Below are 24486 nucleotides of genomic sequence, written 5' to 3'. Positions count from 1 at the left end.
CCTGTATGACGGACGACGAGAAAACAGGAGAAGACAAGGAACTAATCCTATAATATTTAAAGAAGGTCTTGGGAGAAGACCATGATGCAGATAGACAAATCTGATCCAGCGGAATTAAAGCTTTTTCTGCCCAAGAGGAAGCCACTGACCGTGTGGAATGTGCTTTCGTGAATTCTGGAGGTTCACTGCCAGAGAGTGAATAACACATGTTAATACACTCTGTAATCCATCTTGAGAGTGTAGGTTTTGAAGCTTTCTTTCCCTTGTTGTTTCCTCCAAAGGAGATAAATAGATTCTCTGTTGTTCTGATCTGTTCTGTGCGCTGTAGGTATACCTTCAGACATCTCACTATATCCAATTTTTCCAACGTCTTGTCTTCCAAAATGGCCTCTTGGGACAGAATAGGAATTGAAATTAACTGATTAAGATTTGAGAAGGTAGGTACTTTGGGGGTGAAAGTAGGTAAAAACCGTAAGAGCACCCTATCTGGAAAAAATGTTGTATAAGGCTCGGTTGAGGATAGGGCCTGTAATTCTCCAACTCTTTTAGCTGATGTGATAGCTAACAGAAAAACCGTTTTTAACGTTAATAATTTAAGGGAGATTTCCGAAATAGGCTCGAAGGGCTGGTCAGCCAGGACCCTTAGGACTAAAGACAGATCCCATGGACACACCGGTCTGGATATTCTCGGGCGCAGACGAGATACAGCCTTAACGAAGTTTTTCACCTCAGGAATTAGCAAAAGTCTTTTCTGTAGAAAAACCGACATGGCGGCTAATTGAACTTTAAGGGTACTAGGAGAGAGGCCCTTATCAAATCCCTCTTGTAGAAACTCTAGTATGTCCGGTGTGGAAGGATTAGTCGAGTCCTTCTGTCTAGAAGAGCACCAAGATTGGAAAACTCTTCTGACTCTAGAGTATGACTTGTTGGTAGCTTCACTTCTCGTATGAGATAGTGTTTCCAACACTCTATTGGAAAACCCTTTACTTCTTAGTAGGGACCTTTCAATCTCCAAGCTGTGAGATGGAGAGCCCCCAGGTCCTGACACAAGTGAGTGCCCTGAGACACCAGATTGTGTATCATTGGTAGTTTCCAGTAGTCTCCCTGGCTCATTAATATGAGTTGGGCAAACCAGGACCTCTTTGGCCAAAAGGGTATGACCACTATCATCGAGGCCTGATCCTGTCTGATCTTTTTCAGCACTCTGGGGATCATGGCCGTGGGCGGAAATAGATAGGCTAGGTTGAAGTTCCATTCTATTGACATCGCATCCGTGAAATCTGGGCGATCTGCTTGATATAGAGAGCAAAATCTTGGGACCTTGGTGTTCATTCTTGTTGCCATTAAGTCTATCTCTGGTCGACCCCATCTTTCGACTAACTGATCGAAGACTGTTTTGTTCAAGGACCATTCTCCTGGGATCGTCATCTGCCTGCTCAGACGATCTGCTAACATATTGTGAGTTCCTCTGATGTGGACTGCCATGATGCGATGTATATTCTTCTCCGCCCAATCCAAGATCCTTCCTACTTCTATCAGAAGAGGTTTCGATCTGGTGCCGCCCTGCTTGTTGATATAAAAGACTGACGCCATGTTGTCCGTCTTCACTTTCACCGCCATCCCCTGAAGGTGAGGAGAAAAGTGTTGCAGGGCTTTGTAAATGGCTTTTAGCTCTCTTTCGTTTGAAGAGAGGGTTCTTTCTAAGGGTGACCAGATGCCCTGAATGTTTAGGTCTCCTAGGTGTGCTCCCCATCCTGAGCCTGAAGCGTCCGTCGTCAGGATCTTCCAAATAGGTTCTTCTAGACTGAGTCCATCCTTTACTCGAGACCACCAGCGGAGCGAAGTTCTTGCTTCCAGAGATAATCTTATCTTTTTCTCTAGGCCTGATGGTCTCCTGTTCCAAGCTTGAAGAACTTCTGATTGGAGAGTTCTCATATGCCATAAGGCCCAGGGGACTGCTTCCGCTGAGGAGGAAAGGAGACCTAGAAACCGCATCAGAGTTCTGAGGGTAACTAGACGAGGCACTCTCAGATAACTGCACCCTTCTTGGATTCTGCCTCTCCTTTCTGGGGTTAGAAAAAGCTGCATAGCTTCCGAGTCTATTATAAACCCCAGAAATCTCTTGGTCAATGAGGGGGTCAGGTCTGACTTCTCCCAATTGACTATCCATCCTAGAGAGGATAGAAACTCCAATGTCACTATAACACTGTGACTTAGCCGTTCGGCTGATTCTGCAAGGAGAAGCCAATCGTCTAGGTATGGGATAATAGATATCCCTTGTAACCTGAGAGGAGCAACGACAGCAGCTACTACCTTCGTAAAAACAAAGGGGGCAGATGTAATCCCGAAGGGAAGAACCCTGAACTGAAAATGTTGTAACCGACCTTTGATGTATACGGCTATCCTCAGGAACCTTCTGTGGTTTTCGAATATGGGAATATGGAAATATGCGTCTCTGAGATCCAATGACGCCATATAGTCTCCTCTGTTCAGAAGTGATTTTACCGACTTTATTGTCTCCATTCTGAATCTGTTCTTTGTCATAAACTGATTCACGTACCTCAGATCTATGATCAGTCTCCATTTCCCTGAAGGCTTTGGAACCAGAAAAACCGGTGAGTAAACTCCCGATTTTCTTTCCGTCATAGGAACCTCTTCCAGGGCTCTGATCTTGACCAACTGTAGGATAGAATCCTCTAGAATGATCTGTTTTTGGGGAGAAAAACGGGAGGATACAAGAAAACGTTCTGGAGGCAGGGGGTGCAGTGGTAATACATAACCTCTTTTTATTATGTTTATTACCCAGACATCGGACACAACCCTTTCCCAAGCTGGGAGAAATTGTGCAATGCGACCCCCTACCTCTGAGGTGGCGTCAGAACTCCTTCTTTCTATTTGGAGACTTGGCTCCCTTGGTCTGACCTCCTCTCCTATAATTGCCATAACCTCTTCCTCTGCCTCTGTAGCGATACTGTCTGTTCCTGGGGGGGGAACGAGCTTGTCTCCTCCGAAAGGAACTCCGAGCACTAGGTAAGGATTTACCTTTTTTGTCGGATAACTCTTCCATAAGTGTATCTAGTTCAGCTCCAAAAAGTTTACCTGGAGTATACTCTAAATTACAGACATTATATTTGGACTGATTGTCGCTCGACCATGGACGTAACCACAAGGCCCTACGGGATGCAGATGACAGAGCCATGGCTCTGGCTCCCAGCCTTACCTGATGTGATGCAGAATCATACAGATAATCTACCGCTAGAGAGAGATTTTTAAAAGAATCTAGGATAGAATCTCTACTGATACCAGAATCTATATCATTCTGGATCTTTGACACCCATTTCTTTAGAGTTTTTGAAACCTCATGATTAGAAACGGCAATAGCTGTTTGACCTGCCGCAGTATTGTAGGCTTTCTTAAGCGTGGCTTCAATCCTGCGGTCCATTGGATCCTTCAGGCTTGACCCATCTTCAGAGGGTACCATAATATTACGATTTAACTTAGAGATGGCTCTATCTACCTTTGGGGGATTAATCCAACCTTTGGATTGTTGCTCATTTAGAGGAAATAAGGACCAAAACCTCTTACTAATAGGGGGGGCCTTATCTAACTTATCCCATTCAGAATCAATCAATTCAGAGACAAATTCATCAATACAAAAACCTTTGGGGCCCTTAGAGGACCCTGGCATCTCAGCATAATCCACAGGATTATCAATTTGAATAGCTCTTAGCAGTCTAGAAATTTTTTCAGGATTAAATATAAATCTGTCCTCCTTTTCATCCACCTCTCTGTGGGAGGGGGAGGAATGAACCTCATCCAAGATGGTATAGTCTTCACCAGATGCGGAAGGAGATGAAGTATAACCTCTTCTGGATCTCTTTTTAGGAATCATTGCAGCAATGTCTCCCTTAATGGTTTCACGCATATCCTTCATGGAAGACCTAAGAGACACACTATAAGTGTCTTCCTAATAATAATGTAATTTTTTCCAACCTTATTCCAGAAGTCTTACTGCATGAGATCCTTGACCCAGATAACCACATCCTGGATATTAGGCTCATTCTTGTCCTGAATCTTAGGACGGCAGGAGAGACAGGTGGTGTAATCACTATCATCAGGGAGAGGTGTCTCTGAAAAGATACAGATAATCAATACCTCCTTTGTGGCAGAACGGAGGGAGGAAAAAGTAACACACATACCACATTCTCTGCAGACAAGATGTTGCCTTTTAGCAGAACTCTTTCTCCCAGATGATTCTCTAGACGACATGCTATGGAGGGAGTACAATTAGCCAAGGCTCTATAACCTACTAACCTAGACTCCAGCAAGACCTACTTGATGTATCTCCAGAAGGGAAGCGACCAACACAGGTAGCGATTCCGAGCAGAATTACCGACCGTAGCCAGGCTTACCTGCAATTAGGATGGCGTTCCAGGCACTGTATAAGCCCGAGCGAGGGCCTACATCCGGCCGGAGTTGATGACGCACATCGCGTCCCTGCCGGCGAACTGCGCATGCGCTTAGTCACCGGAACTACGCGATGCGCGTCATTTCCGGTGCGGCGCGGCGCAGTGGAACGCAGATTGCGTTCCACGCGCCGTCCACAATTACTGCAGAAGGAAAAGACCGGGGGAGGGGAGAACAGTCAGTCCTGCCCTACACCAGGACAAAAATAAAACTGAGTAAGTACCGGGGCAATGCTTCATTTATACTCCTGAGGGGAGGAGCTATTTCTTTCATTGTCTATTAAAATTTCTTTTTGTCCTGCCCAGTACACAGGGGCAATAAACCCCCCATTTGTGCCGCTGTGGGACGCCAGGGAACAGAGCTTTACATCAGTCTGTAAAAAAGTCTGTATGAGAAGTACTGCCAGACCCATCACATAATATATACAGCACATATATAGGACATACACAGCACATATATAGGACATACACAGCACATATATAGGAGATACAACAGCACATATATAAGACATACACAGCACATATATAGGACATACACAGCACATATATAAGACATACACAGCACATATATAAGACATACAACAGCACATATATAAGACATACAACAGCACATATATAGGACATACACAGCACATATATAAGACATACACAGCACATATATAGGACATACACAGCACATATATAGGACATACACAGCACATATATAGGACATACACAGCACATATATAAGACATACACAGCACATATATAAGACATACACAGCACATATATAAGACATACAACAGCACATATATAGGACATACACAGTACATATATAGGACATACACAGCACATATAAAGGACATACACAGCACATATATAGGACATACACAGCACATATAAAGGACATACACAGCACATATATAGGACATACACAGCACATATATAGGACATACACAGCACATATATAAGACATACACAGCACATATATAGGACATACACAGCACATATATAGGACATACACAGCACATATAAAGGACATACACAGCACATATATAGGACATACACAGCACATATATAGGACATACACAGCACATATATAAGACATACACAGCACATATATAGGACATACACAGCACATATATAGGACATACACAGCACATATAAAGGACATACACAGCACATATATAGGACATACACAGCACATATATAGGACATACACAGAAGATACACAGCACAGTGGTGTGACAGCCATCACTGACTTGCAGCAGGGTCTATACAGTTCTGTTGTGGTCTCTACTATAATGACAGGGAGAACAACTTTGTATGCATCATGATTCTTCCCGCCTGCTTGGACCATAGACAGTGGTGTGAACACAGCCCTAAACAGACTTGGATAAATGGCTGTTGGCTGGTGATGAAACCTGTTGTACGTTGCACATCATTCTCAGTCAGGAAACCACAACATTCTAAATGTCACAATCATAAAAACAAAAAATCCTCCTCCATAACAATCAGAGCTCAGGCCGAGAAACACAATGATGGCTCCGAGCGAGGACGCTTCTCAGTGTGAAACCACTGGGCCCGCTCACCCTGTTACAGGGGGGATCAGAGCTCAGGCCTCTATGGTCCAAACTGTTATTTCTATAATAAAAAATGGCAATAGTTTTATAATATACTTTCTGTATTATTCCAGGGTTCCAGATCCCTCCTTACTTCTTTTGTTCAGAACAAAAAAAAAGATCTGAAATTTTTCGGACTTTTTAAAACTTTTATCTTTTGAAGTAAAATATTTAAAGGGGTTGTCCGGCGATAAAAAATTATTCACAGAATAACACACATTACAAAGTTATACAACTTTGTAATGTATGTTTTGTCTGTGAATGGCCCCCTTCCCCGTGTTTCCCCCCACCCACGCTAGACCCGGAAGTGTGGTGCATTATACTCACCGCATATCGTGTCGTCCACGGTCTCCGATCGTCAGCAGTGACGTCTTCTTCGGGAGCTTGGCGGATCTTCCCGAGTGCCGGCCACCCTCTGCAGCGTCATCCGAAGCTCAGCCGCGATTGGCTGAGCACAGTTATGCTCAGCCAATCGCGGCTGAGCTTCGGATGACGCTGCAGAGGGCGGCCGGCACTCGGGAAGATCCGCTGGCCTCCCGAAGAAGACGTCACTGCTGACGATCGGAGACCGTGGTCGGCACGCGACAGGTAATGTATAGCGCACCACACTTCCGGGTACACGGGTGGGGGTGGTGGGACACGGGGAAGGGGGCCATTCACAGACATAACATACATTACAAAGTTGTATAACTTTGTAATGTGTGTTATTCTGTGAATAATTTTTTATCGCCGGACAACCCCTTTAAAGTTGGTATAGTCCCAGTATCTAAACATTGCAGCCACAGATATAACAGTTTATACGGTCAGACGTTCGCTCTGCAGAGACAAAGCAAGACAGAAAAGTGGAAGCAGCTGCATGATGTCTCCATAACTAGACAAGACCTGATCACTAACAGAGCCGCCACTTCAATAGTCACAAGGAACACACAGCTACATGTTCCAGCACACGACTTGCGGCTCTCCTCTGACTTTACTACCGCGGAGATTGCCGGGGTGCTAGAGCGGAGATTGCCTGTGAATCAGGTCAGGGTGCTAGAGCGGAGATTGCCTGTGAATCAGGTCTGGGTGCTAGAGCGGAGATTGCCTGTGAATGAGTCAGGTCCGGGTGCTAGAGCGGAGATTGCCTGTGAATGAGTCAGGTCCGGATGCTAGAGCGGAGATTGCCTGTGAATGAGTCAGGTCCGGATGCTAGAGAGGAGATTGCCTGTGAATGAGTCAGGTCCGGGTGCTAGAGCGGAGATTGCCTGTGAATCAGGTCCGGGTGCTAGAGCGGAGATTGCCCTGTGAATGAGTCAGGTCCGGGTGCTAGAGCGGAGATTGCCTGTGAATGAGTCAGGTCCGGGTGCTAGAGCGGAGATTGCCTGTGAATGAGTCAGGTCCGGGTGCTAGAGCGGAGATTGCCTGTGAATCAGGTCCGGAAGCTAGAGCGGACATTGCCTGTGAATCAGGTCCGGAAGCTAGAGCGGAGATTGCCTGTGAATGAGTCAGGTCCGGGTGCTAGAGCGGAGATTGCCTGTGAATCAGGTCAGGGTGCTAGAGCGGAGATTGCCTGTGAATCAGGTCAGGGTGCTAGAGCCGCGGTGACCCCCTTTATCCCACCTCATTCTCTGCATATATGCAATTCTTTTTATAAAGCCCCAAAAAACAACTTTACTACACAGCAAAACATGACGTGTACCTGTCTGTGCAGAACTTCCACTTGTGTACAGGATAAAATGTGCAGATCCCAGAGGACACTAGTGAAGTCTAGGTCATTGTCATGGGATAAAACTGTAATTTTTTACACCAATATAATTTAAAAAAATCACTTTGATAAACAAATGAAAATTCCTGCAATTTGATTAGATACAGGGGCAATGTTTTGTCCAAGGGATGCCACCTCTGCATCCAGCAATTAAAGGGGCACTCCGGCAAAAAATATTTTCTCATCAACTGGTACCAGAAATTTAAGAAGAATTGTATTTAAGAATCTCCAGTCTTCCACTACTTATCAGCTGCTGTATGTCATGCAGGAAGTGGTGTATTCTCTCCAGTCTGACACAGTGCTCTCTGCTGCCACCTCTGTCCACGTCAGGAACTGTCCAGAGCAGCAGCAAATCTGGACAATCTGGATTGTGGATACAGAGTCACTTTAAGTACTGGAAGTCTGGAGAATTTGAAATAGAAGTAACTTACTAATCTATATAACTTTCTGGCACCAGAAAGTTATTTTCGCCGGAGTACCCCTTTAACCATCATAGTCTGAGAATCACAGAACTGGCTATTGAATGGTCACTGTTGTTTCAAGCAACTTGCCTATGTTATACACATTGTAAATCACTTCATTAACCAAAAAATGACTTTATACCCCACAAGAGCAGCCCTGTGGTCTTGGTGACTGTCTCACTCTCTAATCTGTGGTGCACTGCCTGTTAGGGCGTATCTTCAGGGCCCGGACAAAGGGTAGGCCAGGGTAGGCGATGGCCTACAGCGCAATTTCAATTTCTTTAAAAAAAAATATATAAATAAATCATTGACCTGCAGGACCTACAGAGGCTCCGCCCCCTCCTCACCATGTGACCTCTTCTCTGTCTGACTGCTGGAGGCGGTATCGACTGCTGGGATGCTGTCTGGTGAGTTCACTGACTGACTCTCATCATTCTTTAGGTGAAGAATGCTGGGAGTGCTGGGAGAGGGAGGTCACCTAGGTCACAGGGCTGCCCCATATATCCCTGCACTGCTCCTCTATACACAGCACTTCCCATATTGTTCCCCAACCTGTGGGTCACCAGCTGCTCCAAACTACAACAGTCACAGCATGATAGGAGTTGTAGTCCTGCCACAGCTTGGGAGCCACAGGTTGGTGAACACTTATATTCTGTTTATTGTGTACAGGCTAATCCCCCTGACACCAGTGATTTACAGTCAGGGGGTACAGTATACATGTCCTGTTACAGTCAGGGGGTACAGTCAGGGGGTACAGTATACATGTCCTGTTACAGTCAGGGGGTACAGTATACAGGGTCCTGTTACAGTCAGGAGGTACAGTATACACGGTCCTGTTACAGTCAGGGGGTACAGTATACACGGTCCTGTTACAGTCAGGGGGTACAGTATACACGATCCTCTTACAGTCAGGGGGTACAGTATACATGTCCTGTTACAGTCAGGGGGTACAGTATACAGGGTCCTGTTACAGTCAGGGGGTACAGTATACATGTCCTGTTACAGTCAGGGGGTACAGTATACATGGTCCTGTTACAGTCAGGGGGTACAGTATACAGGGTCCTGTTACAGTCAGGGGGTACAGTATACATGGTCCTGTTACAGTCAGGGGGTACAGTATACACGGTCCTGTTATAGTCAGGGGGTACAGTATACACGGTCCTGTTACAGTCAGGGGGTACAGTATACACGGTCCTGTTATAGTCAGGGGGTACAGTATACATGGTCCTGTTACAGTATACATGGTCCTGTTACAGTCAGGGGGTACAGTATACAGGGTCCTGTTACAGTCAGGGGGTACAGTATACACGGTCCTGTTACAGTCAGGGGGTACAGTATACATGGTCCTGTTACAGTCAGGGGGTACAGTATACATGGTCCTGTTACAGTCAGGGGGTACAGTCAGGGGGTACAGTATACATGACCCTGTTACAGTCAGGGGGTACAGTATACATGACCCTGTTACAGTCAGGGGGTACAGTATACATGACCCTGTTACATTCAGGGGGTACAGTATACACGGTCCTGATACAGTCAGGGGGTACAGTATACATGGTTACAGTCAGGGGGTACAGTATACATGGTCCTGTTACAGTCAGGGGGTACAGTATACAGGGTCCTGTTACAGTCAGGGGGTACAGTATACAGGGTCCTGTTACAGTCAGGGGGTACAGTATACAGGGTCCTGTTACAGTCAGGGGGTACAGTATACATGTCCTGTTACAGTCAGGGGGTACAGTATACACGGTCCTGTTACAGTCAGGGGGTACAGTATACACGATCCTCTTACAGTCAGGGGGTACAGTATACATGTCCTGTTACAGTCAGGGGGTACAGTATACAGGGTCCTGTTACAGTCAGGGGGTACAGTATACATGTCCTGTTACAGTCAGGGGGTACAGTATACATGGTCCTGTTACAGTCAGGGGGTACAGTATACATGGTCCTGTTACAGTCAGGGGGTACAGTATACAGGGTCCTGTTACAGTCAGGGGGTACAGTATACATGGTCCTGTTACAGTCAGGGGGTGCAGTATACACGGTCCTGTTACAGTCAGGGGGTACAGTATACACGGTCCTGTTATAGTCAGGGGGTACAGTATACACGGTCCTGTTACAGTCAGGGGGTACAGTATACACGGTCCTGTTACAGTCAGGGGGTACAGTATACATGGTCCTGTTACAGTCAGGGGGTACAGTCAGGGGGTACAGTATACATGACCCTGTTACAGTCAGGGGGTACAGTATACATGACCCTGTTACATTCAGGGGGTACAGTATACACGGTCCTGATACAGTCAGGGGGTACAGTATACATGGTTACAGTCAGGGGGTACAGTATACATGGTCCTGTTACAGTCAGGGGGTACAGTATACATGTCCTGTTACAGTCAGGGGGTACAGTATACATGTCCTGTTACAGTCAGGGGGTACAGTATACACGATCCTCTTACAGTCAGGGGGTACAGTATACATGTCCTGTTACAGTCAGGGGGTACAGTATACAGGGTCCTGTTACAGTCAGGGGGTACAGTATACATGTCCTGTTACAGTCAGGGGGTACAGTATACATGGTCCTGTTACAGTCAGGGGGTACAGTATACAGGGTCCTGTTACAGTCAGGGGGTACAGTATACATGGTCCTGTTACAGTCAGGGGGTGCAGTATACACGGTCCTGTTACAGTCAGGGGGTACAGTATACACGGTCCTGTTATAGTCAGGGGGTACAGTATACATGATCCTGTTACAGTCAGGGGGTACAGTATACATGGTCCTGTTACAGTCAGGGGGTACAGTATACACTGTCCTGTTACAGTCAGGGGGTACAGTATACACGGTCCTGTTACAGTCAGGGGGTACAGTATACATGTCCTGTTACAGCCAGGGGGTACAGTATACACGGTCCTGTTACAGTCAGGGGGTACAGTATACATGGTCCTGTTACAGTCAGGGGGTACAGTATACATGGTTACAGTCAGGGGGTACAGTATACATGGTCCTGTTACAGTCAGGGGGTACAGTATACATGGTCCTGTTACAGTCAGGGGGTACAGTATACATGGTCCTGTTACAGTCAGGGGGTACAGTATACACGGTCCTGTTACAGTCAGGGGGTACAGTATACATGGTCCTGTTATATTTAGAGGGTACAATATACATACTTGACTCTCCCATATAGTCTGCAGTGTGGTAATACTCTGCAGAGCCTGTGATGACCAAGTATCAGCCCCCACATATGGTATAGCCTCCTGGCTGTCCCCGCATAGTGTACAGTCTACACTGGGGGGGGGGGGGGGGGGCGCCTATTGCCTTCTCTGCCTAGGGCACCAAAACTCCTTGTCCCGGCCCTGCATATCTGTCTCTGGTAACAGATGGAGCGAGACATAACACAGGAGATAGGGGCGGGGCTAACCATGTGCTTTGTACAGGAGAGAGACCCTGCTGGCTGTGGTGAGTGTGGGGTTGCTCTAAGACATTGACAAGATGATGAAACAATACCTACACCTGGCTCTGAGACTACAGCTAATATAAAGCCTCTGTGCTGATGAGCTATCCTGCCACATGCACAGGTTTTACCTTTGATAACAAAAGCTTCTGCAAACAGCCGCATCTTGTACAGAGGTTCATCGTCTAAGGACTGGTGTTCAAATCCTGATCTGGCATACATGCTGACGGCATCCCGGTAGGATCCCTCACAGTACTGCAGCTTCCCCAGTATTAGGAGCGCTTCTGTCATCCAGCGAGGCTGCGGAACACAAGAGGTTATTGTGGCGAACAATCCTCTCTTTATACACCAGGTAAGTCAGTTCTGGTTTCTTAAAGCTTCTACTGATCAAGGTCACTGTGAGAGAGACTGGTTATTACTGCACACCACAACAGTCTTTATCTTCACCATTTCTGTGGGCACCCGCCATTGAGGATGGCACCAAACAAGCCCTCTGCCACTTAAAGGGGTTATCCAGCGCTACAAAAACATGGCCACTTTTCCCCCTCTCTTGTCTCCAGATTGGGCGGGGTTTGCAATTAAGCTCAAATTACTTCAATGGAACTGAGTTTGAAACCCCACCCAATCTGGAGACAAGAGAGGGGGAAAAGTGGCCATGTTTTTGTAGCGCTGGATAACCCCTTTAACATTAACTTACTCAGACACCACATAAAGCACAGACACTCACTCAGACACCACATAAAGCACAGACACTCACTCAGACACCACATAAAGCACAGACACTCACTCAGACACCACATAAAGCACAGACACTCACTCAGACACCACATAAAGCACAGACACTCACTCAGACATCACATAAAGCACAGACACTCACTCAGACACCACATAAAGCACAGACACTCACTCAGACACCACATAAAGCACAGACACTCACTCAGACACCACATAAAGCACAGACACTCACTCAGACACCACATAAAGCACAGACACTCACTCAGACACCACATAAAGCACAGACACTCACTCAGACACCACATAAAGCACAGACACTCACTCAGACACCACATAAAGCACAGACACTCACTCAAACATCACATTATTTACAGACACTCACTCAGACACCACATAAAGCACAGACACTCACTCAGACACCACATAAAGCACAGACACTCACTCAGACACCACATAAAGCACAGACACTCACTCAGACACCACATAAAGCACAGACACTCACTCAGACACCACATAAAGCACAGACACTCACTCAGACACCACATAAAGCACAGACACTCACTCAGACAACACGTAAAGCACAGACACTCACTCAGACACCACGTAAAGCACAGACACTCACTCAGACACCACATAAAGCACAGACACTCACTCAGACACCACATAAAGCACAGACACTCACTCAGACAACACGTAAAGCACAGACACTCACTCAGACACCACATAAAGCACAGACACTCACTCAGACACCACATAAAGCACTGACACCCACTCAGACACCACATAAAGCACAGACACTCACTCAGACACCACATAAAGCACAGACACCCACTCAAGTATCACATAAAGCACAGACACCCACTCAAGTATCACATAAAGCACAGACACCCACTCAAGTATCACATAAAGCAGACACTCACTCAGACATCACGTAAAGCACAGACACCAGCAGCAGCATCACATAAAGCACAGACACTCACTCAGACATCACATAAAGCACAGACACTCACTCAGACATCACATAAAGCACAGACACTCACTCAGACATCACATAAAGCACAGACACCCACTCAAGTATCACATAAAGCACAGACACCCACTCAAGTATCACATAAAGCACAGACACCCACTCAAGTATCACATAAAGCACAGACACCCACTCAAGTATCACATAAAGCACAGACACCAGCAGCAGCATCACATAAAGCACAGACACTCACTCAGACATCACATAAAGCACAGACACTCGATCTGGTCTTATCTAATAGCTTCCCTGGTGTCCTGAGGTCCGCATCTGAACAATCTGGTCTTATCTAATAGCTTCCCTGGTGTCCTGAGGTCCGCATCTGAACAATCTGGTCTTACCTAATCGCTTCCCTGGTGTCCTGAGGTCCGCATCTGAACAATCTGGTCTTACCTAATCGCTTCCCTGGTGTCCTGAGGTCCGCATCTGAACGATCTGGTCTTACCTAATCGCTTCCCTGGTGTCCTGAGGTCCGCATCTGAACGATCTGGTCTTAAGGGCCTATTACACGGGTCGTCAGAGGAGCAAAAGAGCGCTCTCAGCGCCCGTTTGCTCCTCGTTCCCCGCTCGCTGCCGCCGCTATTCAACGCGGCTGCAGCGAGGGGGTGAGTGCGGGAGGGGGCGGCGGGGACCTGCGGGGGGGCTGCCCAGGTGATCGCTGATCGTTCGGGCAGCCCATAGGATATAGCAGCGTCTGCTGCCGACGCTCCTATTCAACGAAGCGACGGCAGCAGATCGCTGCTATATCAGTCGCTTGTTTTTCAACATGTTAAAAAACAAGCGACTGCAACGATCAGCCGACATGAACGATGTCGGCTGATCGTTGCACTCTATTCCACGGGACGATTATCGCCCGTAGCGGCCTAATAGCTTCCCCGGTGTCCTCAGTTCTGTGTCTGAAGGATCTGGTCTTACCAGCATGTAACCTGATACCTCAGTAAGCTTTAGCATTTTATCAGAGTAAATGCCAAGTGAAATGATGGGGGAGGGATAAAGACACTTGATAAACGGAGCAAGAAGCATTTTCTCTAATAAGATATATTATAAAGTTTCTAATAGTCACTTGCACAGTGGAGCATTCAAGTGATTCTATACCAGGGGTCCTCAACTGGCAGACTGCGGTCCAAACCCAGACCACGGAGGCCAGCTGTCCGGACCCCTGCTGCAGCTGCGCTCTGCACAGTAGTTATGAGCACTCGTTACAAGCCATTGGCTCCCTCCCTGTCAGTCACCCCTCACTGGCCGCAGCGGTCACAAGAGGCCACACTCTGCCTCTGGTGTCGGCACTGGAGTGACGTCACTGCGCCAGGACAAGAGGAGAGCGGCCTCTTGTGACGGCTGCAGTGCAGCCACAAGAGGGAAAAGAAGAGGAGATGCCGGACCAGGGTGAGTACAAGTGTTTGTTTTTATGCTATATGGGAGGGGGAGCGCACAGGGGGGCTATATGGGAGGGGGAGTGCCCAGGGGGGCTATATGGGAGGGGGAGTGCACAGGGGGGCTATATGGGAGGGGGAGCGCACAGGGGGGCTATATGGAAGGGGGAGCGCACAGGGGGGCTATATGGGAGGGGGAGCGCACAGGGGGGCTATATACTACTGAGGGAGAGCACACAGGGGGGCTATATACTACTGGGGGAGAGTGCACAGGGGGGATATATACTACAGGGGGAGAGCCACAGGAGGGCTATATGGAAGGGGGAGCGCACAGGGGTGCTATATGGGAGGGGGAGCGCACAGGGGGGCTATATGGAAGGGGGAGCGCACAAGGGTGCTATATGGGAGGGGGAGCACACAGGGGGGCTATATACTACTGAGGGAGAGCGCACAGGGGGCTATATACTACTGAGGGAGAGCGCACAGGGAGGATATATACTACAGGGGGAGATTGCACAGGGGGGCTATATACTACAGGGCGAGAGCGCACAGGGGGGCTATATACTACAGGAGGAGAGCACAGGGGGGCTATATACTACAGGGGGAGAGCGCACAGGGGGGCTATATACTACAGGGGGAGAGCGCACAGGGGGGCTATATACTACAGGGGGAGAGCGCACAGGGGGGCCATATACTACTGGGGGAGAGTGCACAGGGGGACTATATACTATTGAGGGAGAGCGCACAGGGGGGGCTATATACTAATGGCGGGGAGCTCACAGGGGGAAATATACTACTGGGGGAGATTGCACAGGGGGGCTATATACTACAGGGAGAGAGCGCACAGGGGGGATATATACTACAGGGGGAGAGCCACAGGGGAGCTATATGGGAGGGGGAGCGCACAGGGGGGCTATATACTACTGAGGGAGAGCACACAGGGGGGCTATATACTACTGGGGGAGAGTGCACAGGGGGGATATATACTACAGGGGGAGAGCCACAGGAGGGCTATATGGAAGGGGGAGCGCACAGGGGTGCTATATGGGAGGGGGAGCGCACAGGGGGGCTATATACTACTGAGGGAGAGCACACAGGGGGGTTATATAGTACTGGGGGAGAGCGCACAGGGGGGATATATACTACAGGGGGAGAGCCACAGGGGAGCTATATGGGAGGGGGAGCGCACAGGGGGGCTATATACTACTGAGGGAGAGCGCACAGGGGGCTATATACTACTGGGGGAGAGCGCACAGGGGGGATATATACTACAGGGGGAGAGCCACAGGGGAGCTATATGGGAGGGGGAGCGCACAGGGGGGCTATATGGAAGGGGGGAGCGCACAAGGGTGCTATATGGGAGGGGGAGCACACAGGGGGGCTATATACTACTGAGGGAGAGCGCACAGGGGGCTATATACTACTGAGGGAGAGCGCACAGGGAGGATATATACTACAGGGGGAGATTGCACAGGGGGGCTATATACTACAGGTCGAGAGCGCAGAGGGGGGGTATATACTACAGGAGGAGAGCACAGGGGGGCTATATACTACAGGGGAGAGCGCACAGGGGGGCTATATACTACAGGGCGAGAGCGCACAGGGGGGCTATATACTACTGGGGGAGAGTGCACAGGGGGACTATATACTATTGAGGGAGAGCGCACAGGGGGGGCTATATACTAATGGCGGGGAGCTCACAGGGGGAAATATACTACTGGGGGAGATTGCACAGGGGGGCTATATACTACAGGGAGAGAGCGCACAGGGGGGATATATACTACAGGGGGAGAGCCACAGGGGAGCTATATGGGAGGGGGAGCGCACAGGGGGGCTATATACTACTGAGGGAGAGCGCATAGGGGGCTATATACTACTGGGGGAGAGCGCACAGGGGGGATATATACTACAGGGGGAGAGCCACAGGGGAGCTATATGGGAGGGGGAGCGCACAGGGGGGCTATATGGAAGGGGGAGCGCACAAGGGTGCTATATGGGAGGGGGAGCACACAGGGGGGCTATATACTACTGAGGGAGAGCGCACAGGGGGCTATATACTACTGAGGGAGAGCGCACAGGGAGGATATATACTACAGGGGGAGATTGCACAGGGGGGTTATATACTACAGGGCGAGAGCGCACAGGGGGGCTATATACTACAGGGGGAGAGCGCACAGGGGGGCTATATACTACAGGGGGAGAGCGCACAGGGGGGCTATATACTACTGGGCGAGAGTGCACAGGGGGGCTATATACTACAGGGGGAGAGCGCACAGGGGGGCTATATACTACTGGGGGAGAGTGCACAGGGGGACTATATACTATTGAGGGAGAGCGCACAGGGGGGCTATATACTAATGGCGGGGAGCTCACAGGGGGAAATATACTACTGGGGGAGATTGTACAGGGGGGCTATATACTACAGGGAGAGAGCGCACAGGGGGGATATATACTCCAGGGGGAGAGCCACAGGGGAGCTATATGGGAGGGGGAGCGCACAGGGGTGCTATATGGGAGGGGGAGCGCACAGGGGGGCTATATGGGAGGGGGAGCGCACAGGGGGGCTATATACTACTGAGGGAGAGCGCACAGGGGAGCTATATACTACTGGGGGAGAGCGCACAGGGGGGGCTATATACTACTGGGGGAGAGTGCACAGGGGGGCTATATACTGGGGGAGAGTGCATAGGGGGGCTATATACTGCGGGGGGAGAGCACACAGGGGGGGCTATATACTACTGGGGGAGCGCACAGGGGGGCTATATACTACTGGGGGCAGTCACCCCTTTGTACCTAATTTCAAAGGGCCGGTGAGAGAGAATATGACAGTTTTGCCACTAATAAGCAGCAATTCTGTATGTTAATAGTTCAACAACCTTTGTGAAAAGTAACAAAACACGTTTCCTACTGATGTTCAGCTTGGACCTTCAATTGACAACAGACCCCAGTAAGTGGACCTTCACTAAAATTTGTTGAGTACCCCTGTTCTATACTATACTATAGTAGCATGCCGCCACTCACGTCATCTCCCTCATCCCAACCTACAAAGATTACTGTATAGGACTCTCACATATAGTGGATACAGACAGAATTTATTCGGCCTGATGTTTTTTTAGGCTATGTTCCCACACAGTATTTTTTTCAGTATTTTGCAACCAAAACCAGGAGTGGATTGAAACCACAGAAAGGCTATGCTCACACACTGCTGAAATTGACTGGATGACTGTCATTTAATGGCAAATAACGGCCATTGTTTTAAATTAACAGCAATTATTTGCCATTAAATGGCGTCCATGCACTAAATTTCAGCAGTGTGTGAACAAAGCCCTTCTGTGTTTTCAATCCACTCCTGGTTTTGGTTACAAAATACTGAGCAAATACTGTGTATAGCCTTAAATTCTATTTAAAATGGTGAATTTGATAAATGACTCAAATGGTCAGACTACGCCCTATGGCCTGACTCCCCAGTGCTTCCCAGTCATACCTCCTCCTCCTCATCATTATCAAGTCGTGGAAAACAGAACTACTAAGGAAAATGTGCCGAGGCAGCAACGTTCATGAACACGTCGTCTCCTGGCTCAACTGGTAGGAAAACGGGAGGAAATTCTGCACCATGGAAAAAACGAGGCGTGTTAGGTGGCCCCAGGCCCGGCACTAGCAGTAGCACACTTACTGGTAGTTTGCCTCTGTTCAGCATGCCAGTCAGATAGCTCTTGGCTTGATGCAGTTTTGGCTCTTTGCTGTCCATTAGTGGAATGGATAACTTGAGTTTGGCAACGTTCTCGCGTATAGAGAGCTCCAGCAAAGCCTCCGCCAGCAGCAGGTTTGTGAAGTCATCTGTAAGGAAAGGGTTAAAGCAGATGTCACTACGAGCTGAATTCCCATATAAAGAAGGGTCTGATGATGTCTGGACAGTATCACCAGTGACGGCACGCACCCTCCTCTGCAAATGCCAAAAAACGACTAGTCATTTGAGCAAATTAGAAAGTTAAAGAGGTGAAGCGGTGCTTTATCCTGTTAATCTGTAAGCCGCCACTTCCCACTTCCACTACTGACTAACCCGAGCATCTAAAACCACAGTGGTGAAGTGTTTAAAGGGGACCTGTCACCAAGACATCACCATCCAAGACAATGCTTCCCAATCTACCGCCATCATGTTATAGAGCCGGAGGAGCTAAGTGGAGTGATATATATCATTGTGGGAAAAGATTCAGCATAACTTGGAACTGAGTGAAATCCCTGCTCATTCTGTGATAAAGAGTCCAGTGGGCGGAGTGGACTCCTTAGCCTGGAAACATCAGAGATTTCATCCAATAAATGACAAGTTATACTGAATCTTTTCCTATAATATATATATATATATATATATATATATATATATATATATATATATAACTCCGCTCAGCTCCTCCTGCTCGACACCAGGAGCATTTTTGATGGTGACGAGTTGCCTATAAAGAGAACAGGTCACTTTAAAAATGCCGTCCAATCTGCGGGCAGCGTGTTATAGAGCAGGAGGGGCCGAGCAGACTGATATGTAGTTTTTATAGGAAAAGGTTGTAAAAAACCAGCTGCTCCATTCTCTAGTATCAGAAGAACAGGCAGCAAATAGTACATCCGTGTCAGCACATCCGTCAGAACAAATCTGTCAGCACATCAGTCAGTACATCCGCCAGCACCATCCAGCAGCACATCCGTCAGTGTATCCACCAGAATCATCCGCCAGTACCAGCCGCCAGCACATCCGTCAGTGTATCCACCAGCACCATCTGCCAGCCCCATCCGCCAGTGTATCCATAAGTACCATCCGTCAGTACCAGCCGCCAGCATCATCCGCCAGTACCATCCGCCAGCAACATCTGCCAGCCCCATCCGCCAGTGTATCCATCAGTACCATCCGTCAGTACCAGCCGCCAGCATCATCCGCCAGTACCATCCGCCAGCAACATCTGCCAGCCCCATCCGCCAGTGTATCCATCAGTACCATCCGCCAGTACATCCGTCAGTACCAGCCGCCAGCATCATCCGCCAGTACCATCCGCCAGCAACATCCGCCAGCACCATCCGCCAGTAACATTCGCCAGCACCATCCGCCAGTAACATTCGCCAGCACCATCCGCCAGTAACATTCGCCAGCACCATTCGCCAGTAACATTCGCCAGCACCATCCGCCAGTAACATTCGCCAGCACCATCCGCCAGTAACATTCGCCAGCACCATTCGCCAGCACCATCCGCCAGTAACATTCGCCAGCAACATCCGCCAGCATTTTTTCAACCAAAACCAGGAAAGGGATGAAAACACAGAAAGTGTGCAAATCTTCCCCCCTAACCCTTGTACAGCAGCTTATTCAGTGACATTTCTAGCTGTTTCCTATCTCTCTGGTATCGTCCCCTGAACCAGTGACATTTACCACCTTTCCAATCTGACAAAAGCAAAAGTCAAATAAAGGAAAATAACCCAGGAAATGTCATTCTATGGGCCCCAACCTGGAAAAATAAGAGTTAAAAAGGGTGGGGCTTCCCGGAGTGATAAACCGATCCCCGCGCCTGTAAATATCCAAAGTTCACCAGACCTGCTCCCTGTTTATACTGCAGCTTAATGCCGAGATATATCAGCTCATGGACTGTGTACACACCAACGCATGGACACCCCCCCCCCCCCCCCTCCTCCCCTTTACTGGTCGCTGTGAGGAACACGTAAAAGAAAGCAAAGTTTTTCCTGAATTTTGATGTGAGGCTCTCTCATGGCGGCTCGTTCATTCACGAGGCTGCTCCCCCAGCATGCTCCCAGTCCACTCCCAGCTTCTACATGTATCCAGAGGGACAGAGACAGAGGGGGACAGAGACAGAGGGGGACAGAGACAGAGGGGGACAGAGACAGAGGGGGAGGAAGGAAGGGACTCAGCCAAGATGTTTGTTCCTGGAGAAGCTGGAAAATAGCAAGGTCTCATGTTTTCCATAGTGACTACTGCGGCTATTGAGACTCTAGCTGTAAACATGACATTCACTTATTTAAAGTGTAACCGTCCTATAAATGTCATTTTTCAGAAATCAGTAAGTATCGATATTTTAAGCGATTTTAAGAAACTCTGTAATAGGTTTTATTGGGCAAAAGAGTTGTCTTCTGTACTCAAAAGGAAACTCAGAAGAGGCAGGATTTCTGTGTCCATTATGGTCTATGGAGGGGGGAGGGGCCGAGGGGATGAGGGAGCACAGAGAGGAGAAAAGGCAGCCCTGCACAGGCCAGCATCCTACAATCTTCTCTCACCAAGATCCCAGATAAGCACTGACCTTTCTGACCTGCAAATCCAGCGTTTGCAGTACCCAAACAGTCTGGAGGCTGTACAGCTGCTTCTCTGCTTTCCCTGCTCACTCATCCCCCTTGGCCCCTCCCCTCTTCATAGGTTATAATGGACTGCGCAGAACTAGTCACTTCACTTTGCTCCTCTGTAATGAAGATGACTTTGCCTGATAATGAGCAGACAGGAAATGAGGGGGGGGGGGGGCTTTTGAGGGAAGGAAACAGCTGCCAGAGTACAGAAAGAGGATTTTTTGCCTAATAAAACCTGTATCAAAGTTTTTAAAAATTGCTTATACTATTGATTTCTAGAAAAATATTTAAAATGGCAGCTTTCTGAGCATCCAGAACAGAAATACTTTGTAAATACGCTGTAATATGGGTGTATCAGCGGGCATTTCTCTAACGGTCCCTTAAAGGCGTTATCCAGGATTGGAAAAAAAATCGCTGTTTTCTTACAGATACAGTGCTACCTCTGTCCTGACTTTATGTCTTGTTCTATTAAAGTGAATGGAGCCCAGTTGCAATACCACATGAGGACAGGGGTGGCACTGTTCTTGGAAGAAAGAAGCTGCGTTTTATTTAATCCTAGACAATACCTGGAGGGGGACTTATGCTCGCCCACCTCTGTTTACCCGCACCAGAACCGGCAGACAGTTCTTGCTGTATTGAGGGTTGGCACAGTCTTTGCTCAGCCAATCAGTGGTTGAGGCAGGACATCACTGCAACTGGCTGAGCGGAGACTGCAGACACCAACCTGACAGTCTGGAGCAGGGGAACAGAGGTGATGGTACGAGCCCAGTACCCTCCTCCTCACAGCCACCAATTTTGAGAACTTTTTTACATCAGAAAATCCCTTTAAGAAACTTGGTTCATGTCTGTTAGTCATAACAGAGTAACCACAAGGTGCATGGGGCCCCACTGTCCTGTCTGTATGAAATCCTTCCTACATTATATGGTGTATATGGTGGCACACACCTTGCCCCAGGTCTTAGGTAACTGTGCTATTCAAAAGTCTGAGGGAAACTAAAAACTAGAAAACTAGGGGAAAATGTTACACACTGTAAATGCCTGGCCACCAGAACGCTAATAATCCTATCTATGAGTTCTATCGGCCGAGAACCTGCAGGTCCTGCACGCTTCTACACGTCACACACCAATAGATCTGCAACGTAGGCGCCTCCAGGCACAACACTTCAGGTCTGATGGGTGGAGATCCTACCACGCGGCAGAACCTGTCCATGCACAGAGCTCGTCCTGGCACCAATACCAAGATATGTTCATGACTCAAACCGTGACGTCTATGCTGCACATTACCTCACATGTGGTCCGTGCTGGCCATACAGAGAATAGCGGTCAGTAGGGCGGAGACTCCGGACACAAGTCCAACCACCACCATTGTCTAGCCTGTATGGCCACCTTCTCAGATAGGACGGCTTATTGATGGTATTCCCTCCCACATGGGCCCTTTCTTACAGCTAGTTAATACTTTAAAGATAATCGTGCAGCCCTTACGATATATATATATTTATCTCGTTAGTGATGTCCGTGCAGTCCTTACTGTATCTATAATATATATGCAAAGGATAATCCACAGCACTTGTAGATGATAATAAAAACTGTGAATTTATTCCTTGTGATCAAAAAGTGTATCAATCCATACAGCCTAGCGGCTGATCCTTTATGGTGCGTTTACACAGGCAGATTTTATCTGACAGATTTTTTAAGCCAAAGCCAGGAACAGACCATAAACAGGGAACAGCTTATAAAGGAAAGCCTGAGATTTCTCTTCTTTTCAAATCTATTTCTGGCTTTGGCTTCCAAAATCTGTCAGATAAATCTGCCTGTGTAAACGCACCATTAGGTCTGCTGAATGGGCCTGATAACCAGCAGATTATCGCTCTGTGTAATAGAGCCCTAAGAGCATGCATGAAACAGAACAACTAAGAAGAGAACTGTTCCGGCCATCACATATGAAAGGCGTCGGAATCGACAATAACGAGTCCATCAGCTTTGCAGCAAGGCGCCTGGCGTTATTTGCTCCAGTGTTTTCTCAGATGGGACGTCTGAGCAAAAATGCATGATGGGAATTGTAGTCTTGTAACAGCCGGAGGGCCACAGAGTTTGCACCACTGATTTTTAGAAGCCATATTCTATGGAAACCCGTATTAGGGAAGTAGGAGGCATGCACGCTACTGCCGGAGCTTGTGTTGAAGATCTCGGTAAATCTGACGGAACAGATAACATGGCAGAACAACGACGCAGCCGATACTATTATATATCAGGAGTCCAAAAGACTGTGCCGCCATCCCTCCCTGAGCAATCCAACAGCAAAAGACAGAAAGTGCACAATACAATGAAGTAGAGAGCCATCACGTGTCCCCGTGCCGGATATATACAAGGTGATGTGTGCGGCTGTCACTGACAGGCAGCGCTCAGCTGGAATGACGGCCATTGTGTCTGCACTCGCCAAGTTATTGAGACGTGTGCAATTAAAGGAAAACAAACAAAGCCCTCCGGTGCCAAAAGCTGCCAGTCTACCTGCCAGGTACAGCACACAGGGCTGCCACTCCGCAAACCTCACTGCCAGTCTGACGGGAAGCTGCTACCTGCCCGGTACAGCACACAGGGCTGCCACTCTGCAAACCTCACTGCAAGTCTGACGGGAAGCTGCTACCTGCCCGGTACAGCACACAGGGCTGCCACTCTGCAAACCTCACTGCCAGTCTGACGGGAAGCTGCTACCTGCCCGGTACAGCACACAGGGCTGCCACTCTGCAAACCTCACTGCCAGTCTGACGGGAAGCTGCTACCTGCCCGGTACAGCACACAGGGCTGCCACTCTGCAAACCTCACTGCCAGTCTGACGGGAAGCTGCTACCTGCCCAGTACAGCACACAGGGCTGCCACTCTGCAAACCTCACTGAGAGCTGTAGTCCCTGCGCCCCCTGAGAGCTGGAGTCCCTGCGCCCCCTGAGAGCTGGAGTCCCTGCGCCCCCCGAGAGCTGCCGTCCCTGCTCCCCCCGAGAGCTGCCGTCCCTGCGCCCCCCGAGAGTTGCCGTCCCTGCGCCCCCCCCCCCCCCCGAGAGCTGCCGTCCCTGCGCCCCCCGAGAGCTGCCGTCCCTGCGCCCCCCGAGAGTTGCCGTCCCTGCACCCCCCGAGAGCTGCCGTCCCTGCCCCCCCCCAAGAGCTGTAGTCCCTGCGCCCCCCGAGGGCTATAGTCCCTGCACCCCCTGAGAGCTGCAGTCCCCATTGCTGTAGTCCCTGCACCCACTAATAGCTGTAGTCCCCATTGCTGTAGTCCCCATTGCTGTAGTCCCTGCGCCGGCTGAGAGC

General features: G+C 48.7%; 1 protein-coding gene across 2 annotated transcripts in view; it reads right to left on the bottom strand.

Moving 5' to 3' along the window:
* TTC7A (tetratricopeptide repeat domain 7A) overlaps positions 1-24486 on the bottom strand; it is a 314521-nt gene that overhangs the window by 288892 nt on the left and 1143 nt on the right. For both annotated transcript variants that reach the window (XM_069954611.1, XM_069954612.1), the window contains exons 2-3: positions 18524-18687; positions 11850-12018 (exon numbers count right to left, since the gene is read on the bottom strand). In XM_069954611.1, coding sequence (XP_069810712.1) covers positions 11850-12018; positions 18524-18687 — 333 coding nt within the window. The remainder of the gene's footprint in view (positions 1-11849; positions 12019-18523; positions 18688-24486) is intronic.

The sequence above is a fragment of the Dendropsophus ebraccatus genome, chromosome 15 (assembly GCF_027789765.1).
Source record: "Dendropsophus ebraccatus isolate aDenEbr1 chromosome 15, aDenEbr1.pat, whole genome shotgun sequence".
Taxonomy (NCBI): Eukaryota; Metazoa; Chordata; class Amphibia; order Anura; family Hylidae; genus Dendropsophus; species Dendropsophus ebraccatus.
Note: the sequence above shows the minus strand (reverse complement) of the source record. Positions and strands in the feature narration are given on the sequence as shown.